Source organism: Rhipicephalus microplus, chromosome 6 (assembly GCF_043290135.1).
Source record: "Rhipicephalus microplus isolate Deutch F79 chromosome 6, USDA_Rmic, whole genome shotgun sequence".
In the NCBI taxonomy this organism is placed as follows: domain Eukaryota; kingdom Metazoa; phylum Arthropoda; class Arachnida; order Ixodida; family Ixodidae; genus Rhipicephalus; species Rhipicephalus microplus.
This window is the reverse complement of record NC_134705.1, coordinates 43,296,833-43,313,000: the sequence shown is the minus strand read 5'-3', so window position 1 is coordinate 43,313,000 and position 16,168 is coordinate 43,296,833. Positions and strand designations below refer to the sequence as shown.

General features: G+C 42.5%; 1 protein-coding gene across 1 annotated transcript in view; it reads left to right on the top strand.

Annotated features, from left to right (window-relative positions):
- The first annotated feature begins 398 nt into the window (after positions 1-398).
- Positions 399-16,168, top strand: part of LOC119167652 (uncharacterized) — a 29,399-nt gene continuing 13,629 nt past the window's right edge. Inside the window, exons 1-2 of the mRNA XM_037419167.2 lie at positions 399-562; positions 2,123-2,274. Of these exons, the coding sequence (XP_037275064.2) occupies positions 464-562; positions 2,123-2,274 (251 nt within the window). The 5' untranslated portion in view covers positions 399-463. The remainder of the gene's footprint in view (positions 563-2,122; positions 2,275-16,168) is intronic.

Genomic DNA, 16,168 nt, shown 5'->3' with positions numbered 1-16,168 from the left:
AGCTGATAAAATGGCGGGGTTATGAACAGTCTGCGATAGATACAAAGAACAAAATTGCTTAAGCTAAGCGCTATGTGGAGCTTTCCTAAATGTTTCGAAAGAATTTGTAAAAACAGGGAACTTAAGTAGGGCACATATATCAAGTTATTTGCGCTCTGGGCAGCTCATTTGATACGGCTACTTTTATCACCCTCCACCTCTCATGTGGCCGAAGACATGTTGACGAGGCACACGTCAACAATGTGCAGCCTGCTTAGTAATCCGCTAGCGCAGTAGATAGGAAGAAAACAGAAAAACATACGGCCAGAAAGCTGATTTAGGCATCGTTTTAAGATCTATGATAATTTTTTTATTCTTTCTGTAATAATGCATTTAGTATAAGTAGCAAGTGGTTTATACGTTGCCACCAGTATTTACGGGCGGCCTTGTTGTCGGAGGCACGAGCACATCTCATATTTTCGGTATGTCTTGGCTGAAGCTTGCTATCGGCATGCTCTTTTTTGGACTGGCAACGGCGACTTCAAGACGTAACGTCCCACCGGAACGAGTGGATACCTTCAGGGTGATTTTCTTTGAAAAATACTGAACCGTAATGTGCTTTTTTGAAGCACTAAGAAAAATTGAGTACATTTCAAGCATAGCGTAAAATTAGCACAGCTGCTCATGATGAAAGTGGCTGTAACACTTTGTTATTGGCAGGAATTAAAGTTATGGTTAGCATTATTTATGTTTTGAATAATTTTCTTGTGTTTGTTTAAATACCTCGCGAAGTCCAAGCGATACATAATTTTGCACTGGCAATAACAAGCACGAAATATTCCGAGCTTTATGTAATCTGAAAAGTACCCCGAGTGAAATGTCTGACTATTACGACCATTTTTGCAGGTATTCAAACATAGCGAAACGGGAACACAAAGGAGCCCTTTCATTTTCGTAGCTTGCAGCACACACGCAACGAGATGAATTTTACAAAAACATCAATAATGTTCTCAATGCATGGTTGTCATCTTAAAGAAAGAATGTTTAAAAGCAAATGGGAATTTTATTCAAGTGAGCTGCTTGTGAAATGCTTTATATCGCAGTCAGACACCTACGCGCATATGAGCCAAGTTTTTTTACAAAGCTTCTTTTGTTTAGACTACCATGCAAGCAGGTGGGAAACTCGCTAGCCTAAATGATCTTCTCCGAGTCTCATTGAAGCCGCTTATAGGCTTGGGAACGTAGTAAAAGTTTAGAATATTTTGTGATCGAGTGAAGTGAAAAGACCAAGTTTATTGCTCTCACAGTGCGCACTTACGTATGTTGCTACAGTCACAAGTTATTTCCGTGTTGCGTGTTTTTAAGAAAACCGTATTTAGAAATTCAGGCTGTTAAAAACGGTAAGTTCGCTTGATATGCTAGAGAAAAAAAAAACTCGAGCAACAGTGGCGCTTGGATACAAAACATGATTCCGCTTAGAACCTGGGTGTTTACAAAAAATAATTTCTCACGAGAGTGGTGAAGCAGCAGTGTATTCGAGATCTTTGTGCGTTATAACCCACGAAGATTCCAATAGTACGAGTGCGGCAGTGTCAAAGTTTACGCGTAGATATGTGCTGCAATAATAACTATCAATAATTTATGACTGATCAAGTTAAAGATTGCTCAATACACACAAATCTCGATAGAATACATACAAGGGCAATGATGATGGCACGTTGAACCTCTCAAGTGATGTGGCACACATCCACTTGCAGCAATACATTCTTTCGTGTGAAACTATGCCCCTCAGCAGGTCCTTTACCACAAGATGGTTGAAAGTGCTCAATAAGCTGGCACTCCACGCCCATGTTTTGCAGTCTCATTTAGCTGAAAGGAGTGTCTGGCACATTTAGGCATTGAAAAAAAAAACAAGCATAAAATTGAAAAGCTTGACAATCCTATTCCGAAATTCACAGCATGTTCGCAATTGTATTTAGCATTTATCGTCATTTGCTGTAAAATTTCATTGCACTGCTACTTGACATGTTGATTTTTCAATATATTTTGCATACTAAAATGACAATTTTACTTTTGTTTAACATGAATACAAACCTTCTGTGGTATCTTCAGTAAACGTTCCTGCTTTTTATTTTCTATGAAGACAATAGCCGCCTTTCAAGAAGTTGTCGCCATTTCTACATCGACAAATGATACTTCATTCAAGTGCCTGAGTGCGATACGTACAGAATATGACCCCGAAGCCAAGACGGCCACCTATGTCTGGCGACTCAGGGGACAAGGAGGCACAGAAAGGTAAATTTCAATACCGTCTTTTCCCAACTACGGAAGTATCAACAATCGTTGGATTTGGGGGAGTTATTTCATCTGAACATTGTAATAATAACATCTGGAATTTCACGTCCCAAAACAACCGATATGATAGACGTCGTAGGGAAGCGCTTCGAAAATTTCGACCATCAGGGGTTCTTTGACGGGCGCTGATAATACAGAGTTCATGGGCCTTTACCATTTATGCTCCATTGAATTGCGACCGCCGCAGCCGGGAACAACGCACGACATTAAAGTAAGCAGCTGAGAACGGTAGCTTTGTTCCACAGAGGCGGGGGTGCAAAATATCTTAGTTACCCTGCAACAAACGTAACAAGGAGCTCTTTCAGCACCATATACTTTGGCTGTTTTTCCTCCTTACATATAATGCACTGCACCCAAGACATACGTATGAATCTTCCATTTTTTGGCCGACGTCAGTCGTTTGCACCACGTTATAACATTTGCGCTCCGAACTGCTCAAAATCTATCCATGAGTGACATTGCGCTCATCAAGCCGGTTACTTTATGAGTAATGTACAGGTTAGAGAAATGACACAAAGAGATGATTAGGCACTAGATAAGCTAGTGAATCTGCCATGCCAAAGCACATGCTGGAATACGGCATCGATTTCATTACTCGGGTATCAAAAAAAAAAAAAAACGAAACGGGTTCGAAAAAACAAACGAAAAATTGAGAAAACAACAACGAAATAAAAAAAATTTCTATTACAAGTTCATGTTTATGAGCTGTTTATTACTTATTGTGTTATTGCAAAATTATTTTTTATTTTGGAGGGTTTATGTTGCACGTATGGTTACATGGAAGTCAATATTTACCCTTGCGATTCCATTTGATTGATTGATATGTGGGGTTTAACATCCCAAAACCACTATATGATTATGAGAGACGCCGTAGTGGAGGGCTCCGGAAATTTCGACCACCTGGGGTTCTTTAACGTGCACCCAAATCTGAGCACACGGGCCTACAACATTTCCGCCTCCATCGGAAATGCAGCCGCCGCAGCCGGCATTCGAACCCGCGACCTGCGGGTCAGCATTCGAGTACCTTAGCCACTAGACCACCGCGGGATTCCATTTTGCAGTAAACTTAGCTTTTGTTGTATGGCGTGCTCCCACTGGCCGTTTTTGTCGCGTGGTCATTTAAATATGTAACCATACCCTTTAGCCCAGCCTCTGATCATCCTCTCTTAGGGACTGAGCCCTAACGATACACATATGGGTAGATAAACCTCTTTTAGCGTAACAGCGTTCAAGAGCTCGTTTCGCATAAATGCCGTCGTCAGCGTCGTTGTCGTTCTGAGCGTCGTTTGCGAGGGAAAAGTCACCATCTTGTACGTCACCGATAAATCGAGAAAGATTCAAATATAATTATTCAGAATCACGCCATATCAACGACATGAATGATTATGAATGGGCGAAGCAGTGGGATTGTCCAGCGTTATATCACCCATTACATTGACCACTCCCACGTGTAAATCAGTGCCAATCGGTGTGCAGTTATATACCTTTTTTATTGGTCATTAGTGATCTGTTGAGTGGAGTGGTGAAGTTCATTTTGCCTTCATTATTATTGTTTGCGGTATCAAATTTTGCCTGAAGTTAGCAAACACGAGTTCTGCGCACGTCCCCCTTGTGATTGTTGGTTGTTTCCAGTCATACGCAGTGTATCGCAGAGTATATCAAGACGTCATCTATTCCACAAGCCAGTTGTTGTCCGTGAATATACTATTACCTTGTTCATCGTCATGACGTACAGTTAATACTTTGCATGTGCTGTGCCGTAATGACAGAAAGATAATGCCTCGTCTGGAACGCGCTTGCTCTTCACCGTTATCAGCGTTATTGTCAGTGGCGGCTACGGCGCACAACGCCGACAACGGACAAGCCTCGACCTTAAGAAGCTACGCCTCTAAAATTTGCAGGTACGACTGAGGATCAAACCCACACAGTTTGCACGGCAAGCAGGTCTTCAACCACCTAGCCACACATCTGCTTAGAAATATAGTTAAAATTGCTTCCTCTGGTTGGAAATACCACTTGATGATTTATAAACCCACACGTCCTGTGTACAGGCTTCGCAGTACAACACGACATATCACTGTTTAATTACGTCGTACAAGTGTACATTGCGATCTGGCGTCAGATCATGCAATTATCATGAATTCGTGGTTTACAGCAGGCCACCCGCTACAAACGGCACTAATATGGCTGTGCCTTTATACTTAAAGTCACGTAGCGGGTGCATAGCAAGCTCGAAACGATTTCACGCTCGTGGTATAAACATAGTACTCATAACACAAAATGCTGCCAGATGTGAGAGCTTCACTAACCCAAGCAACTTCGAAGTATATTGAATACATTGTACTAATCCACGATTTAAGTTTCTCGAGCAATATCATAAAATAAATGATTCGGCAGATCCAACGTACCTGGGTACCGACGTTATGCGAAGCATGCGGGGGAAAGGTGACCGTGTTGCAATTTTTTTATTGAGCAACATGTCATGTGATGACACTAATTATATGTACAATTGTTGCACACACATGTTGAAGAGTTGCAGATGCTTATATATCCAGTTGTGTGCACTTGCGTGATGATGAGAACTGGAACATGCGTATTAGCAACACCAGAATCTGATAAGAAGCTCTGATGCTCGCGAATATGCTGGTCCTGGACACTGCTACAATAATAAACTTCAGTGCTTGGCAACTAACCAAAATTGACATTAACCCGACGTGGCGGCTGTATCAAAGGATTACATACGTAATGTTTTTAAAATTGGGCAGGCAGCACTGCAACCGCTATTGACATTTACCGAAGACTAGCGTCTATTTGAAAAGTAGTTGCAAGACCTGGCGTAGCTCTGTGGTATAATGCTTCATTGCCGCGCAGAATGCTTCGGTTTGATTCCAGCTGGGACCTTGACATTTATTCTTTGCATTGATTGGGTCGACGCTACCGATGTCGGGTACCTAGCACTTGCGCTTCGAAATTGCCCATGTGTGTTCTCGTCGTTCCTGCATATATACTAAGTGTCAATGACCTGTGGCACATACCCGCATATGAGTGGCATATACCCACCCATGGGTATGTGCCACTGTCTGGCTGAAAGTGGTTGATGACGTACGCGACAGGATTGTGGCATTATTCATGTTTTGACTAGCGTGTCATATTTGTCAAATCATCTTTTCCTCCATGCTAATTTTTGTTCACGCCAAGTTAAGTGGGTGACCACGACAGCATTCAAACGTAAGTGGCTGGATAGATAGATAGATAGATAGATAGATAGATAGATAGATAGATAGATAGATAGATAGATAGATAGATAGATAGATAGATAGATAGATAGATACGCTCAAAGTCGCCGAAGTTCGCTAAGAAATGCTTCGCATTTAAAAGTATGCACTAATTGCTAGAAGTACGCACTAGAGACAAGATATAGCTATCGCGTTTCACTCTTACAGACAAAGCTTGAGGGCCCCTCAATTTTTTTTGATTTCTGAAGACGCTGCCCGCAAATTTTCGTCTCCAACTGCGCATTAAAAAACGTCATTCACAGTGAGTTCAGTAAGTCAATTTGTGCTTAAATTGTCAGCTGCTTTACATAAATAAAGCTGCGCTAAGCTGCAGTAACAATGCAAGCATAAGGCTGTATCTTTTGTAAGCTAAGTCTAAGAAGGGAGACCGGACTCTCTGAACCAAAGACAGAAGCCCCCTCTCCCGTAGAAGGAGGGCCGTGATGTCTTACTGTTATACGTACGGTCACCTCTCTCTCAACTGCCCATGTCTGCAGCGGAAGCAAGGTGCAACCTTTGCAACTGAAGTGGACAGGCAGCCCAGAACTTCAGAAAAAAGAGCGAGTGGGCCGCGCCTCTTTCAAAGCGTTTTGGATCTAAATATTCGTGCAGTAGAGGCGGCGAACGGAAAATACTTTACGCTGGTTAAAGTTAACAGTACCGAAGTAAGAGCGTACGTTGGCCTCGGCAGTCAGTGTGTCGCTATTCAGTGCGAGAAAGCTGATCGGGTTGGGATCGAATGCACGATGATGGAGAAGCCACTCGCTATTGGAGGCTATGGGTCAGGATGTGTGACGCCATGTGGTGAGACAAACGTTAACCTCACAGTCGACCAAGCAACAGCCTGCGACCCCATGTTGATCGTGCCAAAGGAGTCACAGGCGATTCCTGTAATTTTAGGGCAGCCCTCACGTTGTGGTCGTAACCTCACGTTGTGGTCGTAAGACGATAAAACACCATGTGTATCTTTGAAGAGAAGAAGAATCTGGGCGAAAATGAAGACACACTCCAGTCTATCAATATTCTTGATCTTCCGAGGCACCTGGCTTTGTGCCAAAGAGTTGACAGTTGTTCCGCCGAACTACGCTAATATTGAATTTTTAAAGTTTTGTGTTACGTGCAGTGAACGAACGCCGATGTTTTTGTGGAAAACCAACCCAGGTGCCAAGAGAGGCGTGACTATTGCTTACCATGTCGCGTCGTGAATGCAGATACTAGAAACAAGGCCTGTATTCCTGCAATGAACGCTCAATCGAAAAAATAACACTACTAACTGTAAACGCGCGCCCGCAGCATAGTAAATAAGACTTCATGCCTCGAACAATTACTGCTAGATCAAGAATCACACATGGTAGCTATCACCGAAACGTGGCTGACGCCGGATATCTTCAATGATGAAATCGCTCCTCCTGACTAGGCAGTAATTCAGAAAGATTGGCCCACGCGTGGTGGTGGCGTAGCCCTGCTGATAAGCAAGTCAATTCCTTTTGACGCTATTCCTGATGTTTTGGGCGCTGAAGCGGTATTCTGTAAAATAATTTGCGATGGCATTAACATAGTTACCGGGTGTGTCTACACAAGCCCCTCTTCTGGGAATGATTCTACTATAGCGGTTCAAACCTTTCTTCAATGTTATGCTCACAACTCTCGCCTAGTTGTCATGGGGGACTTCAACCTTCCTGATATAGACTTGAACACTATGCAGTACACGTCACAGTCATCTGAGACACTTATTAATTTAAATATAAATTTCGGTGTACAGCAGATTGTTTTAGAACCAACGAGAATAGAGGAAACAAAAACAATTCTGGATGTTATTTTGATTAGTGGCCAATTTCCACTAAATGAAGCCGTCGTTAATGTCGTCTCAGGGATTTCTGATCACCAAGTACCAATCAGTAAATTGAAGCTAGGATTTAGCATATCATCACGATCAACAGTAACAAAGGTACGACACTTTCATAAAGCTGATGATGCTAGCATTCTCGCCTACTTGGCTTACGAATTCGATAAGTTTTCAACCTTGGCTGTCAATCCATTGACTGATGTGAATCACATTTGGTCGAGCTTTAAGGATATTGTCACATTTTGTATTACCAATTTTATTCCCCTAAAGGCTAAAAGGTAACGCAAACGTAATCCGTAGCATCGCTGACACGGATGACCTAACAATCATATCGTAGGCATGCCGACTGATTAAGGAACACTTTTGTTTTCATTATGGCTACTAATATGCTCTCTTGCGCTGAAGCAAAACATCTTCTTGAGCAAACACCCGCATTCTCGCTCGTGCATTTTAACACTCGTAGCCTTCGAGGGCATTATGACGACCTTGTAGCCTTCCTTTCCATTGTCGAACACTAATTTTCTATAATTGGCCTATTAGAAACGTGGCTGTCGGCAGACGAAGGGCATCTGTATGCTTTGCCAGGCTATGAATCCGAATATTGTCACTGTGTCACAAATCGTGGTGGCGTATCTGCAGTCCTAATAACTTCATCAATACCATACAAACGCCGTCAGGGTCTGTTTTTTGACAACATTAATTGGGAGTCTGTTTGGCTTGAAGTAGAATCTTCTGCTCGGCCATTGAACAATCGTCATACAGTCATTGCATCCATCTACCGTTCTCCCTCATCCTCGAATTCTTAGTTTTGCGTGCAGCTTGAAAGAATCCTTGCTACTCTAACCCTGGAAAGCAAAAACTTTGTTATTTGCGGTGACGTAAACATAAATATCCTTGATACTAACACTCCAGTTTGCTTGGAATATGTTCGCTGTTTTCTTAGTTTTGGCCTACAATGTCTGATTGACTCCCCGACTAGATGTGATATGAATGGGTCTAACACATTAATCGACCATGCACTGTCGAATATCTTTGCTGATTCGAAGTTCGGGGTTATTGACTATTTATTCACCGACCACTATCCTGTATTTTTCTGTCTTGATGCCTGTATCCCCATAAAATATAAGCATAATACCAAGACAGTATTCAACTCAGCGGAATTTGTTGAGATAGTGCGTAATGCTGACTGGGACTTTGTTGCACAAGAAGAATGTGGCGAGGAAGCGTTTAATGAATTTTCGGCAAAAATAAGCGCATTCATTGCAGAATGCACAACCACAAGTACCGTCATACATTGGTTTCGCACGCCTAGAAACCCATGGATAACTCCTGGCCTCTTGCATTCCATATCTAAAAAGGAAAACATGCGAAAAAAATTAAAATCTCAGCCTTCAAACAGCTCTCTAAAAACGCGCTTAAAAAGATATTCAAATATACTTTCAATGCTGCTCAAGAGGTCCAAACGCGAGTATTAGGAAAAACAAATAGATAAGAACGGTAATGATACCAGGAAAAACTGGCGGTTAAAAAAAATTCTTGAACAGCAGCGAGACCACATGCTTATCAAAAATAACGGTTGATGGACGTTCCCTTACCGAGCCACTCGATATCGCTAATGCTTTCAGTGATACTTTTGCATCAAATTCCCCCGATTCACTAGTTGACCTTCATTTTCCCATTCTATCTCGTTCACCTTAGTCTTTTTACTTACGTCCTACATCTGTAGACGAAGTCTTTCAAATCATGTCATCTCTTAAAACCAAAGGGCCAGGCTTAGATTCCATTCACCCGTCTAAGATAAAGCTCGTGGGACGTGAACTGTCTCCTATTTGAGCTGAAATAATTAACAAATTGTTCAAAGCAGGTGCATTTCCTGATGCTTTAAAGGTAGGAAAGATAACACCTGTTTTCAAAAAGGGCGATCGTTTGTCAACTAATAATTACCGTCCGATTTGTGTACTTTCTTTCTTTAGCAAAGTAATCGAAAAGCTTTTTTACTTGCGTTTGATGTGCTATCTGCTTAAATTTAACCTACTCTCTCCCCACCAATTTGGTTTTCGACCTGGCTACTCGACAAAGCTCGCCTTGCTCAGCTTTACTGACCGAATTAAACAAGCCATAGACGATGGATTACTTACTGGGGCAGTTTTTATTGACCTCACGAAGGCTTTCGACACAATTAACCACCGGATCCTTCTGTGTAAACTTGAATATTTCGGAATTGTGGGTCCCGCTTTGCAGTTCATTCGCAATTACTTAACAAATCGCTCACAGGTAGTTTATGTCAATAACATTGCGTCATCTGCTAAGCCAGTTACCATGGGCGTCCCTCAAGGTTCAATCCTAGGCCCTCTTCTATTCCTACTTTTTATTAACGACCTACCTAGTTCCCTTAACCATACTAACTGTCTTCTTTACGCCGATGACACTACTATTTTTACATCCCAGAAAACAACTGCTGAACTTGAAAGTAGCTTAAACTCCGATCTCTGTAATATTTATCAATGGTGTGTTAACAATCATCTTTATATGAATCCCTCTAAAACTACATTTGTGGTGTTTTCATCCGCACAGAACACATTTCCCTCACCAGTTTCCGTATCTCTTAACAACCATATTATTTCCGTATCGGATCATGTGAAGTTCTTAGGCGTAATACTAGACAAGCATTTGAAATATAACTATTATGTACTCTCAATATTAAAAAAAGCTTCTTTTGGCATTCATGTTCTCATTAAAGCCCGCCCTTATTTTCAGTCACGCTATATTTTATCATTATACTATGCATATATTTATAGCCATCTTTCCTATTGCATTTCATCCTGGGGTAATACATATGCCAGTCACCTGGAGCCCCTTCTACATCTTCAGAAACGGGCACTACGTCTGATCGCCTTCGCTCCATTTGAATCGCCTTCTACGCCACTCTCTATTTATTTTTCCGTGCTTCCAATTAATCTTTTATTCACTCTAAAGTTAGCTATATTGATGTACCGCCTCATTTATCATGGTCTATGTGTTTAAGGGCTATCCACACAACATCTTGTCAATACTAATAACACCAGGTTTTCAGCCTGTCACAATTTCTCTCTCCCTAAAGTGCGCAGCAATTATGGAAAACTAACTCTTAAGTTTACAGATGTATCCGTATGGAACAACATACCACTTGAAATAAAGTTATGTCCCACATTCTATTCGTTTCGCAAAATGTTTAAAGAGTACCTAATCACAAAACGTGTTTTCTAAACTCTGCCGTCATGCCTTACTCCTAATTTTAGTATTTCTTTTACTCACTATACCACTTGCTGTTACACAGAACTTTTTCTCGCCTTGTTGTTATGAAATTTTAACCATTCTTTGTTTAATTCGTGCAAAGTGCTTTTCACTGCTTGCTGCATTGTTATCGCACTTGACTTATTCTCTAACGGAGGTCCCCCCGACAGTTTTCTAACTTAGGGACCTCCTCTGTACTGTAAAATTTTATTCATGTAAATGTATGCATTCCTGAAATAAAGTTTGATTTGATTTGACTTGAGTGACGCACGGAGTATTGCAGGTCAAGCGCAAATCGAAAAGGCTACGTTATGTCATAAAAAAGCAAAAATTCAGTGCGCGTGTCAAACCTGGCAAGTGCTATGGCAGACTTCAAGAGAAAGGCAAAACTCGCTAAAAAACAATATTTTGCCACCGCGCTAACAGAATGCATTAAGAACAACCCTTATCGATTTTGGAAACACTTTCGGCCTGACACAGACACAACTTCATCTCTAACCAATAGTGAATGAACGAGTCAGGCCAATATGTTCAACAACTATTTCCAATCTGTTTCCACTGATGACAACCGTATCACTCCCACCTATATTCCAATTTTCGCAAAGCCAATTGAACTATTAGTTATAATTGATGAGGGTATTTTATTCTTCTTCTGAACTTAGACCCCAAAAAAGCATGCGGCCCTGAAGATATCGCCAACAATTTTCTGTTACGATATGCAGAATGGTGTAGTAAATACCTGGGCATTATATATCGCCAATCTGTTCAAACTGCTAAACTTTCATCCGAATGGAAAGTAGCCGAGGTTATTCCATTACATAAAACTGGAAATACAGCTGTTCTCTGTAATTTCAGACCAATATCGCTCACGAGTACGTCATGCAAAATACTCGAACATATAATCCTAAAGCATTTAACGGTCTTTGTAAAAAATAACAACCTTCTCTAACCCCACCAGCACGGCTTTCGGGAAGGTTTATCAACTGTAACCCAGCTTACTGATGTTGTTCACGATCTTTCCCTTTGTAAAAATAACCGTTCCCAAACAGATATAATACTGCTTGATTTATCGAAAGCGTTCGATCGTGTCTGCCATACCAAACTATTTCAAAACAGGAAAACATAATAGGGGGTGGAGAGATTATGAATTGGGTAAAAAATTTCATTAGCGACCGCCAACAGTTTGTGGTTTACGAAGGCCATTATCAGGGACGGCTTCTGTAAAGTCAGGTGTGCCCCAAGCTCTGTCTTTGGGCATTATTATTTCTTATCTATATAAATGACGTTACAGCTGACATAGACTGCAAAATTAGGCTCTTCGCTGATGACTGCGTTATTTACAGGGAAATTAAAGACAGCGGTGACCACAAGGCACTAAATAGTTCATTGGAAAATAATTGCTCACTGGTGTGAAGAAGAGCAAATGTCGATAAACTTAACAAAAAGAGTCTGTATGATGGTGACCAGAAAAAAGGCACCCTCTTACGCCATAAACAACACACCTTTACAAAGAGTCACGCTGCAGAAATATCTCGATGTCACATTAACTTCCGATCTGAGATGGGAAGCACACACAAATAACGTCACAGATGCCGATTTTCGCAAGCTGTTTAGGGGGCGAAGCTCCTAAAGATGCATCCGTTCGTCCCTCGTAGTAGTAGTAATAGTAGTCGTAGTGTGTAACCAGTCTTAGATTTTGACCTCAAAGGTGGTGCCGATGGGAGATTTCTTCAGTGCGCTGTTGAACAATAAAAAATCACAGCGGGGAATTTAACTAAAAGTCGAATTATCCTGTCTCTCATTACCCCTTAGCAGCGATTGGCTTGTACATTGAGCACTATCTGACAAGAAACAGTTGCTACGTTATACTCGCTGAGTGTAACCTCCTTGGTTCTAGAAAGGTTTAGCGAGCGTTGGGCTGCAGTGCCATGAATACCGTGAACTAGTATATACCATGAACTCGAGGTGGTTAAAGGTGGGAAGTAGACATGAAGTGCAAGCCGTAGGAAAGTGTGCGTGTGCCTCCTCTCGTTCAGTCCTTGGAATGTCCACTGGATGGTGGTGCTTCTATATGAGGAATATATGATGAAAAGATGCGAGATGGTGGTACTTGTAGTGTTGAATAGGTGAACGAACGGACACACAGGCAGATGAATGGACGGACGCAAGGATGGCTGCACGGATGGATGGACGCATGGACGGACGCAGGAGTGAATGCATGGACGAACGCAGGGACGGACGCACAGATGGACGTGCGGACGCACGAACAGACGCACGCACGGACGGGCGGATGGACGCACGGGCGCCCACACAGACGCACGCATGGACGGACGGAAGCAAGAACGAATGGATGGATGGATGCTTCGCCCCACTCTCCATCATTCACTCCGTGGATATGCTGCCATTTTTTTCTTATGGAGGCGTCTCCCACTTGCACCGACACAAACTAGGCTCTTGACCTACACAACATTCGTTCGTCCAATTTTAGAGTACGCCAACATTATTTAGTTCCCTCAATGTGCCACTCATATCGCAAAGTTAGAACGGGTACAAAGGAAGGCCCTAAGGTTTATCTACATCAAGTATAAACGTACCGACTCGCCCACTAACCTTTTAGAATCTTGCGGTCTTCCTACGCTAGCGGCAAGAGCAAAACTGGCACGAATAAAGTTTCTACACAACCTGTTTCATAACCGCAGCCGCATCAATGCATCAAAATACATCTCCCTAGCAGAACCCAGACAACTAAGACACAAACATGCGTTCACCATTATAGAATACACCTTGAACAGCGATTGCTTCAGGCATTCATTCTTTCCCCTGTCAATAAGAAAATGGAATAGTCTAGATTCCTCGATTACTAGTATAAAATCATTGTCAAAGTTCACCTCACAAATCGAGGACATGTTCTGCAAATAATTTTTCAGTTATCTTTTTCTATTTTGATGAGCCGTATTATTGTTTTTTTCTAGTGATTATTATTGTGGAATAAATGTTCGCATTCAATTGCGCGTAAACAAATTTGTTTTGCCGGTTGCAGTAACTGGTTCTAAGTTATCTAAGTGCGTATTCTTCTGGTGTATTGTTTTCAGTCTTCCTGTGTTTGTGTACAACTAGTGTTGTATTGTCTTTTTACTAGCGGTCATTTTTCGTGGAATAAATGTTCGCGTTCAATCGCACGTAAACAAATTAGTTTTGCTGGGTGCAGCAACTGGTTCAAAGTAACCTAAGTGAGTATTTTTCTGGTGTATTGTTCTTAGTGCTCTCGTGTTTGTGTACAACTAGTGTTGTATTATCTACTAGATAAGAGCTGTCTTCTATGCCGTCTTTAAGTACGTACCGATTGCTCAGTGTTTGTATACAATTAACGCCACTTTTTGAGAATGTACTTACTGAATTTTGCCTCGGGGCCATACAGGCTTTTTTGCCTCCAGCCACTCTTAGACGTTCCAACAAATATGCCGCTGTACAAACGTGAAACTGAAAACTGTACTGTGTATCCAAGAACTGATGCCCTTCTGCTTTGGTCTCGTATGAGACTGGCAGTATCGAAAATAAAATAAATAAATAAAAAACGTTAGACCTGCAGACGCCCATACCGCTCTGGAGAACAGACGCTGCAAGGCGACTACAATCACTTGCTTGCCGCCTGCGAGGAGACGCCTGAGCACATTTTATGACAATTCCAAGCATACCACTCTGAACGGCATGCTACGGAAACCAAGCTCCGTCAGTTGGATTCACGACCACTTACAGAAAAGAAGAGCTGGGACCTTGGCCAACTGTTTCCCGTACGCGCACAGCCACGAAAGCTCTCGTGTGCTTTTTAAGGACCACCGGACTTCACGAGCGCCTATGAAAGAACAGCGTGAGACCTTGCCGTGTAGTCTCGACTGACTATTTATCCATCTCTTCCTTACTCCTCTTATTTTTCCTACCTATCTCTTTTCTGTCTACTATTTCCCCTTTCCCCCATCCCAAGTATAAGGTAGCCAACCAAGCCAAGCTTAGTTAACCTTCCTGCCTTTGCTCTCAGTTTCATTTTTCTCGGACCAGAAAGGAAATATTCAAGCCACTGAGTGGTTTGAGCCATTGGAAGTCTGCTATCTCAATGAAAGGCCGGTGCAGGACGTGAAATCAAGCTTAGTGCCACGTAACCTAGTTCAACGACAATCGCGAACGTCAAAACGGGCCCAAGCGTCACCCCTGAGCACAATGAGAAACTCGACTTACCCATAGAATAGTATCGTGACTGGGTTGCTGGCAGCGTCTTAGACATTGGCCGCCCCAATGCGTCAAATATTAAGATAAAAATAACTTCAACTGGACAACCCGTGAGGTTACGCCCATGTCCGTTTTCCTTTGCGGATAGCGAGCATTCGCGAAGACTGAATGAAACAACATTGAAAATACAACAAGAAACGTTCAACCTCTTACTAACCAGGGGACGCCGCATTGTTCGTGCGAGAGCCTACTAATTGGGGTGAATCAAGCGGAAATACAGAGGACTGTATATAATCACAGAAAACTACCCGATAGCCAATATATCGAATCGAGAGGCTGCTCACTGCACGGCGTGAGAGGAAAGCATGCAGCAGCATCGCTCCACTGGACAGTTTTAAGCTGTGGAACCAGGACGAGATAGATTTGGATGGGTAAGAGAAAGACTCCGAACGGGATGGTTGGTAATGGCAGGACAGCCGAGGGCACGCGCTCTTGTTGTGCAAGACAGAAATAAAAAGATGGCGCCAGGCCACGATCACCACGCGAGGAGAGCCGGCCGGAGGCCAGAGCTTAATGTGACACCGAAGCAAACCCCGTGGAGTAAGCGCGGGGGCGCGACTGTGCGTTGGGGCCGAGAGCAGAGATAAAAGGGACGGCTGTACAACTATAGAGACGCCATGTTCTTGTCTCTCCAGAAGTTTGAGTTACTTCAGCCTAAATAAACGCCATTTCGTTAAAGTAACGGTTGTTTCTTTGCCACTCTTTTGCCTCCCGTTTCCCTAATCATCATCATTGCCCCGCCGCGTTGGTCTAGTTACTAAGGTACTCGGCTGCTGACCCGCAGGTCGCGAGATCAAATCCCAGCTGTAGCGGCTCCAATTCCGATGAAAGCGGAAACGCTGTAGGCCCCTGTGCTCAGATTTGGGTGCACGTTCAAAAAACCCAGGTGGTCGAAATTTCCAGAGCCCTCCTCTACGGCGTCTCTCATAATCATATGGTGGTTGTGGGACGTTAAACCACACATAGCAATCATTCAATCATCATCGTTTTGCATCTAACACTATAAAGTAACTCGTCACCCCTATCCTAAGTTTTTCCACTAAAACTAATGTGCTCACTTTCTAATGTTTATTTAGATAATCTCTTGGGCATATACTTGATGGGAAATACGGCTCGTCAGCAAATCAGGGCCATGTGTAGCTGTCGTCTGTTACGC